Raw genomic sequence first — 26,278 nt, forward strand, 5'->3', positions numbered from 1 at the left:
TTTGACAAAATTCAACAGTCCTTCATGCTAAAAACTCTCAATAAACTCGGTATTGATGGAACGTATCTCCAAATAATAAGAGCTATTTATGACTAATCCACTTCTCAAAGAACAGACACTTCTCAAAAGAAGACATTTATGCAGCCAACAGACACATGAAGAAATGCTCATCATCACTGGCCATCAGAGAAATGCAAATCAAAACCACAATGAGATACCACCTCACACGAGTTAGAATGGCGATCATTAAAAAGTCAGGAAACAACAGGTGCTGGAGAGGATGCAGAGTAACAGGAACACTTTTACGTTGTTAGTGGGACTTTAAAGTAGTTCTACCATTGTGGAAGACACTGTGGCGATTCCTCAAGGATCTAGAACTAGAAATACCATTTGACCCAGCCATTCCATTAATGGGTATATACCTAAAGGATTATAAATCATGCTGCTATAAAGACATATGCACACGTATGTTTATTGCGGCACTATTCACAATAGCAAAGACTTGGAACCAACCCAAATGTCCATCAGTGACAGACCGGATTAAGAAAATGTGGCACATATACACCAAGGAATACTATGCAGCCATAAAAAAGGATGAGTTCATACCCTTTGTAGGGACATGGATGCAGCTGGAAACCATCATTCTCAGCAAGCTACCGCAGGAACAGAAAACCAAACACCGCATGTTCGCGCTCATAGGTGGGAAATGAACAATGAGAACACTTGGACACCAGAAGGGGAACATCACACACCAGGGCCTGTTGTGGGGTAGGGGAAGGGGGGAGGGATAGCATTAGGAGATATACCTAATGTAAATGACGAGTTAATGGGTGCAGCACACCAACATGGCACATATATACATATATAACAAATCTGCATGTTGTGCACATGTACCCTAGAACTTAAAGTATAATACAAAATAAATAAATAATTTTTTAAAAATGTTAAAGCAATAAGCCCAATGACAGGTTGAGAACTAAACAGTACATTTATGGGACATAAGAATATAATTTGGCCGGGCGCGGTGGCTCAAGCCTGTAATCCCAGCACTTTGGGAGGCCGAGACGGGCGGATCACGAGGTCAGGAGATCGAGACCATCCTGGCTAACATGGTGAAACCCCGTCTCTACTAAAAATACAAAAAACTAGCCGGGCGACGTGGCGGGCACCTGTAGTCCCAGCTACTTGGGAGGCTGAGGCAGGAGAATGGCGTGAACCCGGGAGGCGGAGCTTGCAGTGAGCCGAGATTGCGCCACTGCACTCCAGTCTGGGCGACAGAGCGAGACTCCGCCTCAGAAAAAAAAAAAAAAAAAAGAATATAATTTACAGATATTAAGATAAAACTGCAACCTGGGCATATAAAATATCTGCCCCTATCTCCATCTACCCTTATTCCCACCCTTCTCCCATATATTGAAATATTCAATAGACTACATATCATAGGAAAAATCCCCTTGAAGGAAGAGTAGATTAGAGCAGTGTGACATCGAACACTGCCTGTGATCTGAGCTCATGCGTATTCACAGCACCACACCCTGTCAACCACAATTACTGGAGCTTTGGTCTAGCAGAGTAATACAAAGAAAATTCAGATTTGCCTTTGCAATTGCTTGGGCCTAAGAGATCTGAACAGAATCTCCCTCTATCCTCAACCAAAAAATAAACAAAAGCAAAACATGAAATATCCTATCTCAACTCCCAAAGGTACACAGATAAATGCCTCCCCATAAAAGGATGAGGAAACAAATATAAAAGCAGAGAACAATTCCAGAACTCAGAGCAAATGCTTTGATTTAACACAAAGTTATTGCCAGGACAGGAGAAATCTTTTCTAAAATTTGTAACCAGTGTTTTCACTGATGTTCAAAGGAACACTGCTCAATGGAACCACTGAAAAGTACAGTTAATATTGTAAAATAGTAACTCTTCATCAAGGATACATTTAGAGAGAGAAGTTTGAAACCGATGGTAGATACAGAATAATGGAAAATAATGTTGGTAAAGTAGATCAGTGTTTTAACTAATGACAAATTTACAGTGATTTTCAAAGTTGCACAAAATTGCATTTTAGCTGTACACCAGAAAGATATTTGTTGTCTATACTGTTTCTCCTAACAGTAAATCTTACAACTATATTATTCTCTCTTGTAAAAGGAAATTTTACATTCAAACCTCAATAAAATCATAACTGCTGCTATACCTGAAGGTCCCTAGTGAACCACAAAATACATCACATCTCATACTATACTTAATTTATACAATATTCTTAACAAGCTAGGTAGTCGGACTTAATTCAATAAGCAATAAAGAACTAATGGAAGTTTATGAGCAAGAGAGTAATATGATCAGAATGGCATGGGAGAAAATTTGCAAATGAGATTAATTTGCCTTCCTATATTTAAAAGAAGATTAACAATACTGAGAAAGTTAGAAAAAAACACAAGGCAAATTTAAGATTATATTTAATCAATGCTGATTACTGGGAAACTTATCAAAAATAGATAACATTAATAAATAAGAAGCTATTAAAAATTTCAAAATGAAAGTAAGGAAAGCAAGAATTTCAAACTCCACAAAAAAGTTGAATATATATGTACTCCCACATTCTTTACATTGTTCTCTGGTTTGCTTTATCTATAGCCTCATCTCAAAGGCAACAACAGCAGAACAGTTTTTAATCTGCAAGAATCTGTGAGAAGGGTAGAAGGAAGGGGTAAAAAGATTAAAAACTATAAAGTTTCAATTCTACAAAATTTAGCAACTACAGAATTAGAGCAAGCACAAAAGGTTCAATGAATAAACTACTTCTGAGGCCAAGCACCTAGTCCCTGCCCTTACACAGTCAAAAATTACTGACGAAGGATACAGAGTCTAGCAAAGTGCAAAAATGGGCAAATGGGTAAGAAATAGATGTTCATAAACCTTTTAAAAATATAAAATTCTGGGAGGGCGGAGCAAGATGGCCGAATAGGAACAGCTCCAATCTCCACCTCCCAGCGTGAGCGACACATAAGACAGGTGATTTCTGCATTTTCAACTGAGGTACTGGGTTTATCTCACTAGAGAGTGCCAGACAATCGGTGCTGGTCACCTGCTGCAGCCCCACCAGCAAGAGCTGAAGCAGGGTGAGAAATCGCCTCACCTGGGAAGCGCAAGGGAGAAGGGAATCCTTTTTCCGAGCCAGGGGAACTGAGACACACAACATCTGGAAAATCGGATAACTCCCACCCCAATACTGCACTTTAAGCAAACGGGCACACCAGGAGATTATATCCCACACCTGGTCGGGAGGGTCCCACGGCCACGGAGCCTTCCTCATTGCTAGCACAGCAGTCTGCAATCTAACTGCAAGGCAGCAGCCGGGCTGGGGGAGGGGCGCCCACCATTGCTGAGGCTTAAGTAGGTAAACAAAGCCACTGGGAAGATCAAACTGGGTGGAGCTCACAGCAGCTCAAGGAGGCCTCCCTGTCTCTGTAGACTCCACCTTTGGGGACAGGACACAGCTAAGCAACAACAACAACAAAAGCAGCAGAAACCTCTGCAGATGCAAACGACTCTGTCTGACAGCTTTGAAGAGAGCAGTGGATCTCCCAACACGGAGGTTGAGATCTGAGAACGGACAGACTGCCTGCTCAAGTGGGTCCCTGACCCCTGAGTAGCCTAACAGGGAGACATCCTCCACTAGGGGCAGACCGACACCCCACACCTCACACGGTGGAGTACACCCCTGAGAGGAAGCTTTCAAAGCAAGAATCAGACAGGTACACTCGCTGTTCAGCAGTATTCTATCTTTTGCAGCCTCTGCTGCTGACACCCAGGCACACAGGGTCTGGAGTGGAACTCAAGCAATCTCCAACAGACCTACAGCTGAGGGTCCTGACTGTTAGAAGGAAAACTAACAAACAGGAAGGACACCCACACCAAAACCCCATCAGTACATCACCATAATCAACGACCAGATGCAGATAAAACCACAAAGATGGGGAAAAAGCAGGGCAGAAAAGCTGGAAATTCAAAGAATAAGAGGGCATCTCACCCACCAAAGGAACGCAGCTCATTGCCAGCAATGGATCAAAGCTGCACGGAGAATGACTTTGACGTGATGAGAGAAGAAGGCTTCAGACCATCAAACTTCTCAGAGCTGAAGGAGGAATGATGTACCCAGCGCAAAGAAACTAAAAATCTTGAAAAAAGAGTGGAAGAATTGGTAACCAGAATAATTACTGCAGAAAAGGCCATAAACGAACTTACAGAGATGAAAACCATGACACGAGAAATACATGACAAATGCACAAGCTTCAGTAACCGACTCGATCAACTGGAAGAACGAGTATCAGCGATTGAGGATCAAATGAATGAAATGAAGCAAGAAGAGAAGTCTAAAGAAAAAAGAAGAAAAAGAAATGAACAAAGCCTGCAAGAAGTATGGGATTATGTAAAAAGACCAAATCTACGTCTGATTGGGGTACCTGAAAGTCAGGGAGAAAATGGAACCACGTTGGAAAACACTCTTCAGGATATCATCCAGGAGAACTTCCCCAACCTAGTAGGGCAAGCCAGCATTCAAATTTGGGAAATGCAGAAAACACCACAAAGATACTCCTTGAGAAGAGCAACTCCAAGACACAAAATTGCCAGATTCACCAAAGTGGAAATGAAGGAAAAAATCTTAAGGGCAACCAGAGAGAAAAGTTGGGTTACCCACAAAGGGAGCCCATCAGACTAACAGCAGATCTCTTGGCAGAAACTCTCCAAGCCAGAAGAGAGTGGGGGACAATATTCAACGTTCTTAAAGAAAAGAATTTTAAACCCAGAATTTCATATCCAGCCAAACTAAGTTTCATAAGCGAAGTAGAAATAAAATCCTTTACAGATAAGCAAATGCTTAGAGATTTTGTCACCACCAGGCCTGCCTTACAAGAGACCCTGAAGGAAGCACTAAACATGGAAAGGAACAACCGGTACCAGCCATTGCTAAATCATGCCAAAATGTAAAGTCCATCGAGGCTAGGAAGAAACTGCATCAACTAACGAGCAAAATAACCAGTTAATATCATAATGGCAGGATCAAGTTCACACATAACAATATTAATCTTAAATGTAAATGGACTAAATGGTCCAATTAAAAGACACAGACTGGCAAACTGGATAAAGAGTCAAGACCCATCACTCTGCTGTATTCAGGAGACCCATCTCACATGCAGAGACATACATAGGCTCAAAATAAAGGGATGGAGGAAGATCTACCAAGCAAATGGAGAACAAAAAAAAGCAGGGGTTGCAATCCTAGTCTCTGATAAAACAGACATTAAACCATCAAAGATCAAAAGAGACAAAGAAGGCCATTACATAATGGTAAAGCTATCACTTCAACAGGAAGAGCTAACTATCCTAAATATATATGCACCCAATACAGGAGCACCCAGATTCATAAAGCAAGTCCTTAGAGACTTACAAAGGGACTGAGACTCCCATACAATAATAATGGGAGACTTCCACACCCCACTGTCAACATCAGACAGATCAACGAGACAGAAAGTTAACAAGGATATCCAGGAATTGAACTCATCTCTGCAGCAAGCAGACCTAATAGACATCTACAAAACTCTCCACCCCAAATCAACAGAATATACATTCTTCTCAGCACCACATCACACTTATTCCAAAACTGACCACATAATTGGAAGTAAAGCACTCCTCACTCAGCAAATGTACAAGAACAGAAATTATAACAAACTGTCTCTCAGACCACAGTGCAATCAAACTAGAACTCAGGACTAAGAAACTCACTCAAAACCGCTCAACTACATGGAAACTGGATAACCTGCTCCGGAATGACTACTGGGTACATAACGAAATGAAGGCAGAAATAAAGATGTTCTTTGAAACCAATGAGAACAAAGATACAACATACCAGAATCTCTGGGACACATTTAAGGCAGTGTGTAGACGGAAATATAGAGCACTAAATGCCCACAAGAGAAAGCAAGAAAGATGTAAAATGGACACTCTAACATCACAATTAAAAGAACTAGAGAACCAAGAGCAAACACATTCAAAAGCTGGCAGAAGGCAAGAAATAACTAAGATCAGAGCAGAACTGAAGGAGATAGAGACACAAAAAACCCTCCAAAAAATCAATGAATACAGGAGTTGGTTTTTTGAAAAGATGAACAAAATTGATAGACTGCTAGCAAGACTAATAAAGAAGAAAAGAGAGAAGAATTAAATAGACGTAAAAAAAAATGATACAGAGGATATCACCACCGACCCCAGAGAGATACAAACTACCATCAGAGAAAAGTATAAACACCTCTACGCAAATCAACTAGAAAATCTAGAAAAATGGATAATTTCCTGGACACTTACACTCTCCCAAGACTAAACCAGCAAGAAGCTGAATCCCTGAATAGATCAATAGCAGGCTCTGAAATTGAGGCAATAATTAATAGCCTACCAGCCAAAAAAAGTCCAGGACCAGATGGATTCACAGCTGAATTCTACCAGAGGTACAAGGAGGAGCTGGTACCATTCCTTCTGAAACTATTCCAATCAATAGAAAAAGAGGGAATCCTCCCTAACTCATTTGATGAGGCCAACATCATCCTGATACCAAAGCCTGGCAGAGACACAACAAAAAAAGAGAATTTTAGACCAATATCCCTGATGAACATTGATGCAAAAATCCTCAATAAAATACTGGCAAACCGGATCCAGCAGCACATCAAAAAGCTTATCCACCATGATCAAGTGGGCTTCATCCCTGGGATGCAAGGCTGGTTCAACATACGCAAATCAATAAACGTAATCCAGCACATAAACAGAACCAAAGACAAAAATCACATGACTATCTCAATAGATACAGAAAAGGCCTTTGACAAAATTCAACAGCCCTTCATTCTAAAAACACTCAATAAATTTGGTATTGATGGAACGTATCTCAAAATAATAAGAGCTATTTATGACAAACCCACAGCTAATATCATAGTGAATGGGCAAAAACTGGAAAAATTCCCTTTGAAAACTGGCACAAGACAGGGATGCCCTCTCTCACCACTCCTATTCAACATAGTGTTGGAAGTTCTGGCTAGGGCAATCAGGCAAGAGAAAGAAAGCAAGGGTATTCAGTTAGGAAAAGAAGAAGTCAAATTGTCCCTGTTTGCAGATGACATGATTGTATATTTAGAAAAGCCCATTGTCTCAGCCCAAAATCTCCTTAAGCTGATAAGCAACTTCAGCAACGTCTCAGGATACAAAATTAATGTGCAAAAATCACAAGCATTCTTATACACCAGTATCAGACAAACAGAGAGCCAAATCAGGAATGAACTTCCATTCAGAATTGCTTCAAAGAGAATAAAATACCTAGGAATCCAACTTACAAGGGATGTCAAGGACCTCTTCAAGGAGAACTACAAACCACTGCTCAGTGAAATAAAAGAGGACACAAACAAATGAAAGAACATACCATGCTCATGGATAGGAAGAATCAATATCGTGAAAATGGCCATACTGACCAAGGTAATGTATAGATTCAATGCTATCCCCATCAAGCTACCAATGAGTCTCTTCACAGAATTGGAAAAAACTGCTTTAAAGTTCATATGGAACCAAAAAAGACCCTGCATTTCCAAGACAATCCTAAGTCAAAAGAACAAAGGTTAAGGCATCATGTTACCTGACTTCAAACTATACTACAAGGAAACAGTAACCAAAACAGCATGGTACTGGTACCAAAACAGAGATATAGACCAATGGAACAGAACAGAGTCCTCAGAAATAATACCACACATCTACAGCCATCTGATCTTTGATAAACCTGACAAAAACAAGAAATGGGGAAAGGATTCCCTATTTAATAAATGGTGCTGGGAGAATTGGCCAGCCATAAGTAGAAAGCTGAAACTGGATCCTTTCCTTACTCCTTATACAAAAATTAATTCAAGATGGATTAGAGACTTAAATGTTAGACCTAATACCATAAAAACCCTAGAAGAAAATCTAGGTAATACCATTCAGGACATAGGAATGTGCAAGGACTTCATGTCTGAAACACCAGAAGCAATGGCAACAAAAGCCAAAATTGACAAACGGGATCTAATTAAACTAAAGAGCTTCTGCACAGCAAAAGAAACTACCATCAGAGTGAATAGGCAATCTACAGAATGGGAGAAAATTTTTGCAATCTACTCATCTGACAAAGGGCTAATATCCAGAACCTACAAAGAACTCAAACAAATTTACGAGAAAAAAACAAACAACCCCATCAAAAAGTGGGCAAAGGATATGAACAGACACTTCTCAAAAGAAGACATTCATACAGCCAACAGACACATGAAAAAATGCTCATCATCACTCGCCATCAGAGAAACGCAAATCAAAATCACAATCATAATGAGATACCATCTCACACCAGTTAGAATGGCAATCATTAAAAAGTCAGGAAACAACAGGTGCTGGAGAGGATGTGGAGAAATAGGAACACTTTTACACTGTTGGTGGGATTGTAAACTAGTTCAACCATTATGGAAAACAGTATGGCGATTCCTCAAGCATCTAGAACTAGAAGTACCATATGACCCAGCCACCCCATTACTGGGGATATACCCAAAGGATTACAAATCATGCTGCTATAAGGACACATGCACACATATGTTTATTGCGGCACTATTCACAATAGCAAAGACTTGGAATCAACCCAAATGTCCATCTGTGACAGACTGTATTAAGAAAATGTAGCACATATACACCATGGAATACTATGCAGCCATAAAATAGGATGAGTTTGAGTCCTTTGTAGGGACATGGCAACCATCATTCTCAGCAAACTATCACAAGAACAGAAAACCAAACACCGCATGTTCTCACTCATAGGTGGGAACTGAACAATGAGATCACTTGGACTCGGGAAGGGGAACATCACACACTAGGGCCTATCACGTGGATGGGGGAGGCGGGAGGGATTGCATTGGGAGTTATACCTGATGTAAATGACGAGTTGATGGGTGCTGACGAGTTGATGGGTGCTGACAAGTTGACAGGTGCAGCACACCAACATGGCACAAGTATACATATGTAACAAACCTTCATGTTATGCACATGTACCCTAGAACTTAAAGTATAAAAAAAAAATTAATTCATAGTGACATTAAAAAAATTATATAAAATTCTGTAGGAGATCAGTCAGGGTGGTTGGAAAAATCAACAGAAAAAGATGGAAACCTTCTCGGAAGGCTGGGAGGTTTTGTAAAGCTTCGGGAGAAAATAAAAGCTGAAGGTGGCTAATTCTCTTACCCTGAAGCAGAGGGCAAAGGGTAGATAATAAGGGAATGTAAGGGAACTCATCTAGATAAACTGGCTTACTTATGTCTCCGGAAACCAATCTTTGATCATTTGCACACAGGATCACTATCTATTCGGGGGATCGACAATGTTAATTACCCACAAATTGTGTTTGCTCCAAGTCTTTGTCATTAAATCTGTACTAAATAAATACAAACGTCCCCGGCTTATCAGGGCTGCATTCTCATTGGCAGAGCTGCACTCTCATCAGTGATCCTAAGCCATGCATTCCCCTAGCCTCGGTCTCAGGCAAAATACCTGTGTCTGTGTACTTCTTACATCTGTCGCTCAGCCAGTCTGCGGGACAGACTACGCATAAATCTAAGTAGATTTTTTTGGTTTTAGTTTCTGCTCCTGTAAAATGGAGATACTACCCAACAGCATTCTTGTGAAGACTCAGGGAAGTTGCACATATGCATTTAGCATAGTAACTGACTCATAAATTGAATTCAAATGTTACCTCCCTTGTCTTTCCATAAACATCCTTGCATTAGCATCAGTAACATACTTGGATACAGGACAAGAGCAATCAAAGTTTTACTTGAGAGTGATCCAGATTTTTAAAACTACATCAGGTCCAAAAGCATAGACTTTGTACACTAGGTATTATTTTATGAATATAAATGAATGGTGCTACAGGATTCAGGGAAGAAGAAGTAAATACAAGGTTTGAACTGGGTTTTAAAGACTGGGCAAGATTTGAACAAATGTCAATAGATAAAGGAAGATGCTAAGAAAAAGGAGAAAACACATGAGGAAACTTACTAAAAAGCAACATCCATTTAAGAAAATGTTATTTGAGCAAGGCTATTTTAGAAAAAGCAAAAATGGCCTGACTATAGTTTATATTGGGAAGCATCTGGGAGATAAGGTTGAAAACCAGGCTGGATTTAGACAATAAAAACAATCCGATGTCATATATAAGGCACTTTGACATATCATGGTAGTTTTCAAATTGTTTTGGCTTTGGGACTCCTTTGTAATCTTTAAAATAATTCAGGTCACAAAGAACTTTGTCCTTTTGAATATTTCTATTTATTTAATTATTGAAATGGAGTCTCACTCTGTCACCCAGCCCTCCCCACTTCATGACCTAAACTAAGTCCAATTATCTCCCAAAGTCCTCACCTCCAAATACCATTACTTGTGGACTAGGGCTTCGACATATAAATGGTGTTTGGGGGTGGGGGAGATGGTATGTAGACATTCAGCCCATATGCATGACCTTATTTGGAAAAAGGGTCTTTGCAGATGTAATTAAGGAAAAGTTTTTAAGATGAGATCATCTTGACTATGGTGGGCCCTAAATCCAATGACTAATATCCTTAAAAAAGGGGAGTAGGGGAAAAGACAAGCAGGGGAAAAGGTCACAAAGATGGAAGCAGAGCTTGGAGTGATGTATCTACAAACCAAAGAATGCCAAAAATTCCCAGCAGTCACCAGAAACCAGGAGGCATAGACCAGATATTGTCTTAAAGCCTCCAGAAGGAATCAACTCTGCTGACACCTTGATTTCAGACTTCTAAACTCCAGTACTGTGAGAGAATTAAGACTGTTGTTTTAAGCCACTGTAAACCAAAGATAAAATTCTAAGCCCCCCAACCATCTGAATGGACCCCTCCTCTTAGCAAAGGCATTCCAAAGTTAACCTGAAAAACTAGTTCAGGCCATAATGGGAAGTGAGAGCAGGACATGCCTCATTATACTCTCCTTCATTTTGGAACTACTGATAGAATAGACTTTTTTAAGTCTGATAAGAAACATTTACAAAGTATTCTCACTGAATAGATAGGCCTCCTTCCTTCAGATAACAACTCTTTCAACCAATTGCCAATCAGAAAATCTTTACATCTACCTATGACCTGGAAGCCTCCACTTCAAATTGTCCTGCCTTTCCAGACCAAACCCATGTACATCTTACGTATTGATAGATGTCTCATGTTTCCCTAAAATATATAAAACCAAGCTGTACCCCAATCACATTGAGCACATGTCATCAGGACCTCCTGAGGTTGTCACTGGTGCATCCTCAACCTTGGCAAAATAAACTTTCAAAATCAATTGAGACCTGTCTGAGATACTTTTGGTCTATACCACTGAGCTTATGGTATTTTGCTATGGGGGCCCTAGGAAATTAATTCACATTCCAATCACATTTTAAATCAATATGCACCCACTGTTTTAAAAGTTCTATTATCTGTTTTCCATATTTTCCATCAAACTATGAATTTTTCCATAAATATCTGGTCATCCACTATTTTATTTTTTACATTTCTTTTTTTTTTTTGAGATGGAGTCTCACTCTGTTGCACAGGCTGGAGTGCAGTGGCGTGATCTCTGCTCACTGCAAGCTCTGCCTCCCGGGTTCACGCCATTCTCCTGCCTCAGCCTCCTCAGTAGCTGGGACTACAGGTGCCCAACACCATGCCCGGCTAATTTTTTGTATTTTTAGTAGAGATGGGGTTTCACCTTGTTAGCCAGGATGGTCCTGATCTCCTGACCTTGTGATCTGCCCGCCTCAGCCTCCCAAAGTGCTGGGATTACAGGCATGAGCCACCATGCCCAGCCTATTTTATTTTTTAAAAACACAATGAACTTCACCTAACTTACATATTGCTTTCAATAAATAATCATCTAGTTGAAATGTAAATATTTTTTCTTAATCATAAGATTCTTGAAGACAGAAACTGTATCTTAAGGGTCTTTACTGTCATGCATTCATTCATTTCTTCTAATATAGTGCTATATACAGTGCATGATTTAATAATAATAACTTTGCATTTGATGAAATAATGAATGACCAAAAAGCTTTATTGTATGTTAAATCATTCTTATGGAATAGTTTGGAATACTAGTGCAATCATTTTAAGATCTATATATGTCCCTCCTCTTAAAATTAAACTCTGGTCTTATTTATATCCTCATCCCCTACTGTTTTAAAAGAATAGCCTTACTGCCATTAGACTTGGAACCTAACAATATTCAAGATGCAGTAAGAATTACAGGAGTTAGAAGGGACACCAGAAAACAAAGTACCAGCAAAAACTCTTTGTAGTACAGAGATAAGATGTGGTTACAAATAAAAGTTCATTATATTATGTTTGTATCACCTATTCTAGTTACTTAAGATATAGTCGTTTAAAAATTTTGCAATTACCTAAAAAAGAATGGTATTAAACAAAAAATCTAGGTAAACAACATACCTGAGTTCGTAAAATTTCACTTTTTGACAACTGCATGTCACCAGTCAATTCTTTCACAACGATGCCTAGTGGCTCTAGACGTCTGCTGAAGTAATTTGTCATTTCAGCTGCCAAGGCTTTCATTGGAGCAACATATACAATCTATACCAAAGGAACACTAGCTTGATTAATGAGCAAAAACCACCATGTCATTTGTCTTACAGTAGCCAATATAAGTCACAATTTATTGTGAAATATGATTGTAACTACTTCCAGTGAAAAATCTTAATAGTGATATATGAAAAGTCTTATCTTTCTGAGATACGTGTGTAGCTGTTTAAAGAACGAACAATAGAATTCGTTTACACAGCTGCATCGCTTTGAAAATTGGTTTGCTTTCAAAGCTAAATGTATTTTCACAGCTTCTTACATGGTAATAGAATTTTCATAACACAAATAAGAACTGTCTTAATAGTAATGAAGTAAGTCAAGCAGTATTACTTATCTGACTTCAAGTACAATATCTTTAAGAACTTTCAAATTTCATGTTATATATAACCGCAAATTTATTTTATTCCTTGCAATTTAAAAAGCTGTTGTCTGGTCTATTTACTTACCTTAAATTCATTCTTTTTGATAACACCTTGTTGAAAATGTTGGCGAATTTCGTGCAAGACCGTAAGCATTGCAATGTTGGTTTTTCCAGCTCCTGTAGGGGCACAAATCAGCATGTTCTCATTGGTGTTGTAGGCAGTCTCAAACACTATTGACTGGATTCTATTGAGTCTCTTCATTCCTTTAAAAGCCAGCTGTCCAATCTAAAAAAAAAAGACATCATCCATTATAAATAGTAACAATGTGAAGGACCCATACAAATCGTTATGTGCAAACATTTATTTCCTTTGTTTCTTAAAAAAAAGACTAACTTGTAGTTTCACAATGTGTCTTTTGTTTAAACGGAGGTGTATGCAGTTGAGAATAACTGAAAAATACTGTACAATTCGAATATACTTGAAATGGTAACTTGATAAATTTGAAAAATATGACTCTATATCTAAATTTTAGAATACAATTCTTAAGTAAAAAAGATAAATTAGTAATGTAAGAAAACAAAATTAAAGACAGGTATTTTTTGAGTTCATGTTCATTTACAAATTTCATCATGATGTTCTAATTTATCTAGTCTAGATTAAAGATGACTAATGAAACAGCAAACAAGATACTTCTTGAAGATATAAATCAATAGCAAATTCTATTTCATGTGTTTTTTAAAAAAACTTAAAAAAAATGCAGCTGTAATAGTAGGAACAAAAGCCATAGACTACACTTACACAGTTTGCATTGCAACATGTGCAGGTGTAGAATCTTTGATATTATTTTGTTTAATCCTCAAAACAATTATTTGGTGTAGGTACTCTTATTATGTCCCTTTAATCAAAAAGAAACTAAGACCCAGAGCAGTTAAATAATTTTTTCCTAAAATTTTCCTATATAAAAGTCTTATATGAAAACTGAAGGTCTAAGACTAAACAAAACACTGGTTGAGATTACTTGCAGAAACTTGGAATGGCTATATTAATATCAGAAACAATAAATTTTGAAGCCAAGAATATTACTAGCAAAACAGAAAGTCATTTCGTAATGACAAAGAGGTAAATTAATCAATATGATATAATAGTTCTAAACATTTGTATAACTAATAACAGATCTTCAAAATACATGAAGTAAAAACTGAAGACATGCAAAGGGAAATAGGCAAATCCACCATTATAGTGAAAGATTTCAATACCACTCTTCAAAATCTGTAGAACAAGGAGGCATGAAAATCAGCAAGGCTACCATAGACTTGAATGGCACTATAAACCAACTTGACCTGATTGACACTTATTCATCTAACAATAGTAGAACACACGTTCTCTTCCACTGCTCTTGGAACAGTTAAGTTATACTATATTCTTGGTCAAAAAACAAGTCTTAATAAATTGAAAAGTAAGACAGTCACGCAAATCATATTCTCTGACTGCAATGGAATTAAATCAGGTACGCTTATTAGAAAGATACTTGGAATATATCTAAGTATTTGAAACAAAACAGCACACCTCCTTAAGAGCACACTTCCTACCACTGATGAAAGAAGAAATCAAAACAATTTGTAAGTATTCTTAACTGAAGGGAAATAAAAATTTATTATGTCAAAATTTGTAGAGACTGCTAAAATAATACTTAGGGGAAATTTTGTAGCACTAACCACTATATTAAAAAAGAAGATACCACATGATCTCACTCATATGTGGAATCTGAAAACGTTCATATCATCGAAGTAGAGAGTATAACAGTGGTTACCAGAAGCTACAGAGGATGGGGGGAAGAATAGCATGGGAAAAGGTTGGTCAATGAGTTCAAAGTTACAGTTAGACAGGAAGATTAAGTTCTGGTGTCTTATTATACAGAGACTATAGCAAATAATAATGTGTATTTCAAGATAGCTAGAAGAAAGGACTTTGAATGTTATAATCACAAAGAAATAATAAACATTTAAAGTGAGAGATATGCTAATTACCCTGATTTGATCATTATGCACTATACACATGCATTAACACATCACATAGTACCTTTATTTATTATTTGTCAATTACAAATAAAATTTTTCAAAATAATCCATTAAAAAAGAAAAAAAAAGGTTTCAAAAGAATAACTTTATCTTCCAAAATAAAAAGAAAAGGAAAAACAAAACCAAAGCAGAATAAAGGAAGTAATTATAAAGATCAATGAAACAAAAAACAGAGAAGGATGATTCTTTGAAATTAATAAAATTGATTAACCTCTGGGCAGACTGATCAGGAAAAATAAGAGAAGATACTAATTATCAATACCAAGAATGAGAAAAGTGGCATCACTAGAGATAATATAGACATTAAAAGAATAGTAAGAAAATATAATGAACAACTACATGCCAGTAAATTTGACAACTCAGATGAAATGGGCAACTTTCTTAAACAACACAAATTGCCAAAGCTCACTCAAAAACAAATACACAACTTAACCCCATATCTATTAAAGAAACTAAGAATAAGGTTAAAATTATTTACACACAAAAAAACAAAAAAACCTTGAGGGCCAGAGAGATTCTCAAATGAATTCCACCTAAAATATAAGATGGAAATAATATCAATTCTACATGGAGGTTTTAACTATTTCAAAAACAAATGTAAAAAAAGGAATACTCCCCAAATCATTCTACGAAGCTATTACTGCCCCAATATAAAAGCCAGATGAAATAAAATCACAGACTAATACTCCTCAAAGCATAAATATAAAAATTATAAACAACATAATACATCACACAAAAATTTCATGATCTTAATAAATGCACAAAAAGCTTTTTACAAAATCAAACATCCATTTATTATTATTTTTTATCTTAATTTTAGCAAACCAGAAGTAGATGAGAATCCCTTAACCCAATAGAGGGCATCTTCAAAAATGTTACAGCTGTTCCCATCATATTAACAGGGTAAGACTGAATGCTTTCCTCCAAAACCAGGAATAGTAAGGCTGTTACACTCACTCACCAATTAACATTGTATTGGAGGTTCTATCCACTTAACATTGTACTGGAGTGCAATCAGAAAAGGGAGGGAAAAAAAAGAAATAAAGTCATTAATATAAAAAAGGAAGAAAAAAAATACCTGTATTTAGAGATGACCTGATTGTCTATGTAAAAAATCAGATGGAATTTACAAAAGAGCTCCTAAAGCTAATGTGTGGATTCAGGAAGGCTGGAGGATGCAAGACTAACAACTAAAAAATTACATTTCTATATACCAGCAATGAAATACCTGAAAGCAATTTTTTTGATCAGTAAAAATAGCACTCTGTTATGAATTTCTTAAGGATCAATATGAAAAGAGATGGGAAAGACCTGTATACTGAAAACTACACTATTTTGCTAAATGAAAGATAAAATTTTTAAGACGTCTTTTTTTTTTTTTTCCCCCCAAACTTATCTACAGATTCAATGCAATTTCAATCAAAATCCCACCAGGCTTTCCTATGGAAATTGACAAGCTGACTTTAAAATTCATATGGAAACACACATGACCTAGAAGGAACAAAACAAATTTGAAAAAGAATAACAATGTTGGGGAACTAAAACTACCTGATGTCAAAAATTATTAAAACACTAGAGAAATCAAAACAGCATGGTATTTACATAAATACAAACAAATAAATCAAGGAACTGAATAGAAAATCCAGAAATAAATCCACACATATTTGGACAACTGATTTTTGACAAGAGCTGAAAGGCAACGTAGATGACAAAGGTCAGCATTTTCAATAAATGATGCTAGAACAAATGGGTATACACACGTTTAAAAAATGACTTGAATCCATACCTTGTGTCACATACAAAAATTAACTCAAAATGAATCACTGACTAAAAGTAAAGCCTGAGAGTATAAAACATGTAGAAGAAAAGATGAAAGAAATTCTTTGTGGATCTGAGTTACGCCAAGATTTCTTAAATAAAATAAAAATCTATACACAAATCAGTAAATCTGACTTAAGCAAAATGGAAAACCTATTATCTTTAAGATACTGTTAAGAAAATAAAAAGAGAAGCCATAAAATGGGAGAAAAATCTTTGCAATACTTATATCAGATAAAGTACTTATATGTAGAATATATTAAAAACTCAACACAACAATAAAGAATATAAGCAATTTAATTTTAAGAGTAGGTAACGATGTGAAGAATCATTTCACCAAAGAAAATATATAGATGTCAAATAAGCACACATAAAAATGCTCAACATCATTAGTCATTAGGGAAATAAAAATTAAAATCACAATTATGCAACTATTAAAATGGCTAACATTTAAAAAATCGACAAAATGTTTAATAATTTAAATATTTTTAATTGCAAGTATTGTTGAGGATGTAAAAAAAAAAGAATTCACACATACTGATAGTAGATAAACTGAATGTACAATCACTTTAATAAAACAATCCAGCAAGTTTTTTTTTTGAGACTGAGTCTCGCTCTGTTGCCCAGGCTGAGTTGCAGAGGGAGGATCTCGGCTCACTGCAAGCTCTGCCTCCTGGGTTCACGCCATTCTCCTGCCTCGGCCTCCCGAGTAGCTGGGACTACAGGTGCCAGCTACCACGCACGGCTAATTTTTTTTGTATTTTTAGTAGAGATGGGGTTTCACCATGCTAGCCAGGATGGTCTAGATCTCCTGACCTCATGATCCACCCGCCTCAGCCTCCCAAAGCGCTGGGATTATAGGCGTGAGCCACCGCACCCAGCCCAATCTAGCAAGTTTTTAAAAGTTAAACAAACATACAACTAAACTAAATGTACAATCACTTTAATAAAACAATCTAGCAAGTTTTTAAAAGTTAAACCTATACCTAACATACCCCTTTGAGGTTCTACCCAAGAGAAAAAGAAGTATATGTACATACAAAAACATGTATATGAATGTTTATAGCAGTTTTACCTTTAATAGCCTAAAACCATTCAAATGTCCATCATCAGATAAATGGATAAACAAAATGTTATATATTCATACAATGGAATACTACACAGTATTGGCCGGGTATAGTGGCTCACGCCTGTAATCCCAGCATTTTGGGAGGCCGAGGCGGGCGAATCATGAGGTCAGAAGATTGAGACCATCCTAGCTAACACAGTGAAACCCCATCTCTACTAAAGAAAATACAAAAAATTAGCTGGGCGTGGTGGCAGGTGCCTGTAGTCCCAGATACTGAGGAGGCTGAGGCAGGAGAATGGCGTGTGGTCGGGCGCGGTGGCTCAAGCCTGTAATCCCAGCACTTTGGGAGGCCGAGGCGGGCGGATCATGAGGTCAGGAGATCGAGACCATCCTGGCTAACACGGTGAAACCCCGTCTCTACTACAAATACAAAAAATTAGCCGGGCGTGGTGGTGCGCACCTGTAGTCCCAGCTACTTGGAGGCTGAGGCAGGAGAATGGCGTGAACCTGGGAGGCGGAGCTTGCAGTGAGCCGAGATCCGGCCACTGCACTCCAACCTGGGTAACACAGCGAGACTCCGTCTCAAAAAAAAAAAAAAAAAAAAAAGTTTAAGCTCAAAAGCAATCTCTGGTTCTCTCCAATTCCCTAAACAATTGTTATCTTTATTTCTTTACGCTTCACCATATTTTAGAAGATTTAAGGAACTACCATAGCTTCTCTCAACAACTAGACACTCAGACAATCCTCTTTATATATTATTATTATGACCCATAACCACAAATATTGAAATGAGTCCTTTCTATGTATTTCTGACCCATTGGATTGAAACTAAGGGTTCTGTTTTTTATTACTCTTTGTATTACCCCAGTACCTAATCAATTGCCAGGAACATAATAGGCTGCTAAATAAATTTTTATTGAATGATATTATGCTGGCTACTTGCAAAAAGAACTATAATTAAATGAGGGGAAAAGTTTAAAGTATACACTGCATACATAATATCCTCCAAAGAAATATTAAATTGAATCTAACCAAAATATGTAGCAGTTTAGCAAAAGCCCTATCATCAACTTTCAGTAAAAAACTTATTTATTTGTTTTTGAAGGTTATAGTTCAAGAAATAAATAAAGTATCAGAAGAATATACTAACAAACAAAACCTATTACATATATAGAGGTTTATAACATTCTAATCAATTCAACAATTATTTACTGATTGTTATTATGCTAAGGAGTTCTGTCAATGCAAATATTTGTTTTCATAACAAAAGTTAGACAACGTTTAAAATGATCCTTAAAATTGACTAGTTTCTGGGTTTTGTTGATGATTTTTGAGACAGCATCTTGCTCTGTTGCCCAGGCTGTAGTGCAGTGAGGCAATCGCAGCTCACCGCAACCTCAAACTTCTGTAGACAAGTGATCCTCCTGCCTCAACCTTCTGAGTACCTGGGACTACAAGTGCATGTTACCACACTCAAGTGACTTTTTTTTTTTTTTTGCAGCTGGAGTGCAATGGCGCTATCTCAGCTTACTGCAACCTCCACCTCCCAGGTTCAAGCAATTCTCCTGCCTCAGCCTCCTCAGTAGCTGGGACTACAGGCGCCTAACACCACGCCTGGCTAATTCTTTGTATTTTTAGTAGAGACAGGGTTTCACCATGTTAGCCAGGATGGTCTCGATCTCCTGACCTCGTGATTCGCCCAGCACAGCCTCCCAAAGTGCTGGGATTACAGGCATAAGCCACTGTGCCCGGCCCTAACTCTTTTATTTTTAGTAGAGACAAGGTCTTGATGGTCTTGCTCAGACTGGTCTTTGAACTCCTGGGCTCAAGTTATCCTCCCACCTCAGCCTCCCAAAGCATTGGGATTACAGTTGTGAGCTACCACACCTAGCCCTAGTTTGTCGTTTAAAGGAAGAAAAAGGCATGTTTAAAATTAGATTAAATCACTAAGGTTTCTATAATAAGGATATGAACTATATGCTGAGGTATGTGAGGGAGAGGCAGTCACTAAGCATGCCATATCAGGTACAAGAAACAGGATATTAGAAAAACACTTAGGGCTAGTGAAAAGCAGTAGCAAAGATGATGAAGATGGAAAAGTAGGCCAAGAGCAGACTACAAAAAGCCACATATGCCACACTGAAGGAGCTGACCTTTTCTTCACTCATTTACCAAGTTACTAAATGAGCACCAAATTATTGAATGAAATAGCTGGGGACTTTTTCAGCCACTAGGGATGTAACTGTGAACAAAAGTGACACAGTTACTATTTAAGGTCTCTTTTAAGCAAGGAAGCAGCATATTATATTTTCTATTTGGAATATAATAAAAAATATTTAAAACCATAGCAATAATAAATTTCTCTTCTGAGAATAAGAAGGCTTATATTTAAATTATGAAAGAAAAATTCAATATGAAGAAAAGACATTATAAAGACTCCTCTGGAAACATCTCTAAAAGGTTATTTTAGAGACTATGTGAAGAAATTATCAGAGGAAACTGAGACCTAGAGAGGTTAAATAACTTACCCAAGTCCACACTGCTAATAAATTTGGTCAAGACAGGACCTAAACTCAGTTTGTCCTAGCTCAAATGCAAATTACCACCCAATTTACTGTTTAAAATAATATGATGATTTATCTTGCTGGTTAAGTATTCTCTACATTTATTTCAAAACAAACATTTCAAAAAAGTCCTTATAATATTCTTGCATATATATACATCACTATATATATGTATATATGTATATATATGTATACATATATATAGTGATGTATATATATGCAAGAATATATATAATATTCTTATAATGTTCTTATAAGAATATTATAAGAACATGCTGAATAGAAACAGCAAATTAAAAAGGAAAAACCCTCCAAAGCTACAAACATATTTAAAACAGCCCAAGTTTTGTACCATTCCCTATAAAGTTTCTTTTTATTTTTCATTTCAAATTAAGGAAAATGAATGAAATAATTTTCACCAATAAACTTGTTGGTAAAAATAAAAAGGAATGTGCACAGACAGCAATTGTGATGGCAGTAAAAAAAAAATCACTAGAGGGCTCAGTATACTTGATATTGTGAACTGGTTTAAGCTACTGGCACATGAAATAATTGATGTCCATTATGCATAGATTTCTTGTATTTGAATGATATTCAAATTATATTCACAAATGCTTTAAGAAAACAAATGATTACAGAAGAAGAAGAATGTGGGTTATATCAAAACTCTATACTCAACTTTAGAACTACATGCTAATAATGTTTGTTTTATTTATATTTCCTGCATACACAATACCTAATGAAATGCAGCTAATCTTTGCTTCCAAATATTTGACGTTCTTCTAACTTAAAACATTTCATATTGATTTTATATTTTAATGAATACATAAAGTTAAATTGAAATTATTTCTTAGCAAATCAGCATTTGCTTTTAAACAGAAAACTGAGAGTCTCATGATTATTTATCTTAAGTGCTTTATATTTAATCCAGATAGTCATTCTAAATATATACCATTTTCCTTTTTAATTGGTTCTAACTACTAAGCATTTTCAAAACATACCATAATTAGCAGACCAGAAACATTTTAAGTGTTACAAGCTTCATCCTACATCCCACCTGTCTATACATATTTGGGACTCACCAGACTACTGATCTTACAAACATACACCAGACTACTGATTTTAACATACACTTGTCTTACATATTTGCGACTCACTAGACTACTGAAATAAGATGACTCATTTATGAAATTCCATAGAAAGTGTAGGTTTTGGATATCCATTTATCAAATACTGGTAATACAGGCTACTCGTGAGTGCATATTCTATTTTTAAAAATAAACTGGGCGTATATACCCCAAGGATTATAAATCATGCTGCTACAAAGACACATGCACACGTATGTTTATTACGGCACTATTCACAATAGCAAAGACTTGGAACCAACCCAAATGTCCATCAGTGACAGACTGGATTAAGAAAATGTGGCACATATATACCACGGAATACTATGCAGCCATAAAAAAGGATGAGTTTGTGTCCTTTGTATGGACATGGATGCAGCTGGAAACCATCATTCTCCGCAAACTATCTCAAGAACAGAAAACCAAACACCGCATGTTCTCACTCATAGGTGGGAATTGAACAATGAGATCACTTGGACTCTGGAAGGGGAACATCACACACCAGGGCCTATTATGGGGAAGGGGGAGGGGGGAGGGATGGCATTGGGAGTTATACCTGATGTAAATGATGAGTTGATGGGTGCTGACAAGTTGATGGGTGCAGCACACCAATATGGCACAGGTATACATATGTAACAAACCTGCACATTGTGCACATGTACCCTAGAACTTAAAGTATAATAATTAAAAAAAAAAATAAAACTAGATGATACTATTTAGCTGGAAGAACAAAAATACACAGTAAACATACCTCATTGTTTATAATAATATGTATTTATTTTGTCAGTTAATTAAAAAGCATTAACTAGGCATCTCAGATGAACCCAGGAACATGCTGTCCCTCCTAAACATCATAAGCTTAGGTTTAAGATATTCAAACAATAGATATTAAAATTTCAGCATATATTTATCATAAATCAGATAGATACCAAGAACATACATTACATAATTTTCACACTTTTTCTCTGGCTCCCTATAGGATGTGGCTTAGGCTCAAAATTTCAGAATCAGAGATGACAGCCACTCCACACACTCAGTCCAAGTTTTATATGCTGGAATCCCACCACTCTAGTATTCCTCACAAACCTGGCTCCATGCCATAATCTATGTAAAAGTTACGAGGTTAAAAATCAGTTTACATGAATACCTTATTTAACATACTTGAGTATTCACTAGATGATCAGATGATTTTCTTTTAGATAACTGGATAACTTTTTTCATTTAAAGGTCTTCAAGTAAGGACTACTTTATATGTGTGTGTAGGTGTGAGTGTATAAAACTATTTTCGATAATTACTCTAAAATAGATGACAACTTTGGGCTTTCCTAACAGGATACATTTTTAAAAATCTCTGATCTTTCATTTATAGCTGGAATCACTCATTTATTTGGCAAATAGTTCTTGAGTATCTCCTCTATGTGGCATAAACTGTTCAAACACTCAATAAGGTAGACAAAGTCTCTGCTGTCATGTAGCTTACTACGTTCTAATTAGGGTGGGAGACAAAAAATCAACATGTTTACTAATTTAAAAATTGTTTCAAATGCTCATATGAATACATTTTCACAGATGGTGTAATGGAGAGTGAGACATAACAATCACCTTAAATTAGGTTTCTAGAAAGGTGCCTCAAGAGAGGTGATCTGAGTTGAGAATAAAATGACAAGAACCAGGCCATGAAAAAATTTGCTATCTCAGCACATTCTAGGCAAAATAAAGATCTACAAGTAGACCACCAAAATCAGGACTAACTTGAAATTCTAAGGAAATGTACAGAGATTAGAATGGCTGAGTAAGTGGTCACACATGAGATGAGAAAGAAAGATAGGAATTGTAGGTAGGTCATAGCAAAGCTCTTGGATTTTTATTCTCAACACAATTAAAATCTCTGCAGGATTTTAAGTAGAAGAATAATATAATATGATTTGTAATGTTTAAAGTTGTCTCTGGCTACCATGTGGAAAAAAGACTGAGAAGTAGCATAAAACTATGGCAGTAATACAAGTGGAAGTTGATGTTGGTTTATATTGGAGTGTCAGCAGAAGAAATGGAGAGAAGTTCCTGAACCCAGGCTATTTCTTCAAGGTACAGTCAATGGATCTGATGATGACTTAAATGTAAGATGGTGGGGAAAAAAAAGAGATAAATCAAAGATGACTTTTTGCTTGAGTGAAAAATAGTTTTTAGGATATGAGGAAGATTAAGATGACAGACTGAGACAGAAAAATAAACACACCATTTGAAGGACCTATTATACATCTAAGTAGAGATTTCAAATAGGCAATTACAATAGAATTTGAAAGTCATGGAAAGGTCAAGAATTTTTAAAAATTAATTTTCAGAAAGGTATAGTGATTCTTCCAAAATTACATAGTAGCACCAGATTCAAACTTCAAAAGTTTACAGTCTAGTAACCTTTCTAAATTCTGTCTAAAATTAGAAGCTAACAGACACTAGGTAAAGGTTTAGTGGATTCTTTGAGGAGTAAAGTATATACGGTTTTATATAATAACACTACACCTCTATTTTAGTTAGAAATCTTCTTGTTCTCAATTAGGGTTTACCAACTATATTTGTGGTCAATGGAATTTTGTAATATACTACTTAGACTAGATAAGCATTGTTATAAGTAACTAGTCACAAGATGAAACGGCAATCATCTTAATAAAAAATACTTTTGATAGTTAACACAACTTAATAAACAAATTTTATTATTGAAAGGCTATGTGACATACAACAATGCAAATTTTTTAATATTTAAAATCTGCTCATGCAACAGCCTCTGAAAATTGAGTAACTTGGTTTTCCAAATGTAATCTAAGTCTTGCTTAGGAAGAGTAAACCATATCCAATCTAATGTCATAGATCTCACATATTTGAGAAACGTTTAGCTATTCAATAAATATGAAATTGAACTAAAAGTTAAGTTTAATATATTCTGATTATTTTACTTCAACAATTCATAAGATTACTTGGGCAAAAGAATCATACACATTTTACCACATTAACATAAATATATAATTAGTAACTATGTAGATAAAAATCTTTAAGATAATTTTAAAAGATCAACATAAAAGATGAAGATTATAAGGTATACAGCTATAATAAGCTTTCAATTTTCCTAATTACCAAGTGATTGCTCAAATTAGAGGGACAGTTAAGTAAATTATGATATACCTATTCAATGAAATAGTATGCATTCATTAAAATAGTAATCAAGGAGAATATGAAGCAACAGGATAAAAAATCCTATATACAGTAAGTGGAAAAAATACAAAATTATATTTTATTTTATTTTTTGAGATGGAGTCTCGTTATGTTGCTGAAGTTGGTCTCAAACTCCTAGGCTTATGTGATCCCCCTGCCTCAGCCTCCCAAATTGCTGGGATTCCCATCATGTGCCAGCATGCCTGACTCCAAAATTATATTTATACTATGCTTACAACCATATTTTAAAAGACCACATTAAAAAGCTGGAAGAAAATACTCTGCTGGCTCCACTCCTCTACTGTTACCATGGAGTCCCCTTTTCATCTTTCTGAGGATGAACCTAATTTATTGGTGAAAAAGTTTTCGGCTAACAGAAACTGCTTCATATTTTACATGAGTGAGCCATCTTTTGCCCTATAATTCTCATCCTTTTTAACTTTCAGGGGATTTCTCAGTAATAGATTCAGATAAACAAGTGTAGAAAGTTCAGGACCTCAATTTAGGCCTTAGAGACCTTGGGACAGGTAGGTTTAGGGACATGTTAATTTCAGGTAAACTATGTTAACATACTAGGGCTAGTATCTTTATCTGACCAGGTTGTGTCTGCATGCATTTGGTTGTAAATAAATAACTTAGAAATCAAAGCTTAGACCATAATCTTTCATACTCTACTAAGAATAGAAGACAAAATATCAGCTACCCTAGTCACAGAGAAATCTTAAAGGTGGGGACTACATATTAAGAAACAAACAAATTAATCCTACAGATTGAAAATGAACAACTGAAAAATATTTTAAAACATTTAAAATATTCCTAGTCTAATTCATCACTGTCCAATAGAAGTACATTAAAAGCCAATATACACTTATATTTTCTAGCAGAACCATTAAAAAAACACAAAAACAGTGAAATTAATTTTATAATGTATTTTATTTAACTCAATGTATCTAAAATATCATCTTAACATGAAATTGTAAAATTAGTGTATGTTACACTTAAAGCACATTGTAATCTAGACTAGCCACATTTCAATTGCTAAACACCCACATGTGGTTAATGGCTACTATATCAAACAGTGCAGCTCTGGAGAGTGCCCAGCTAACTTATATAATACTTATAAATTGATAAATATACTGTCCTAACACAGCAGTTTGCATTCAGGGAAAATCTCTTAGGGCAACATTCAAAAATCCTTAAGGTGGTCTAAAAGACCCTGCCATAATATGAAGTTCATAAAATTCAGATAAATTATATTGCCAGGTACAGTGACTCATGCCAGCAATCTTACAACTTGGGAGGCTGAAATGGAAGGATTGCTTGAGGCCAGGAGTTCGAGGCTGCAGTGAGCCATGATCATG

At 36.3% G+C, this 26,278-nt stretch overlaps 1 protein-coding gene across 2 annotated transcripts in view; it reads right to left on the reverse strand.

The window, feature by feature from the left end:
- The window catches only part of ASCC3 (activating signal cointegrator 1 complex subunit 3), a 392,749-nt gene that overhangs the window by 253,175 nt on the left and 113,296 nt on the right, over positions 1-26,278 (reverse strand). For both annotated transcript variants that reach the window (XM_033234693.1, XM_033234694.1), the window contains 2 exons: positions 13,142-13,342; positions 12,546-12,686 (listed from right to left, as the gene is read on the reverse strand). In XM_033234693.1, coding sequence (XP_033090584.1) covers positions 12,546-12,686; positions 13,142-13,342 — 342 coding nt within the window. The remainder of the gene's footprint in view (positions 1-12,545; positions 12,687-13,141; positions 13,343-26,278) is intronic.

The sequence above is a fragment of the Trachypithecus francoisi genome, unplaced genomic scaffold (genome assembly GCF_009764315.1).
Source record: "Trachypithecus francoisi isolate TF-2019V2 unplaced genomic scaffold, Tfra_2.0 Lachesis_group15, whole genome shotgun sequence".
Lineage (NCBI taxonomy): Eukaryota > Metazoa > Chordata > Mammalia > Primates > Cercopithecidae > Trachypithecus > Trachypithecus francoisi.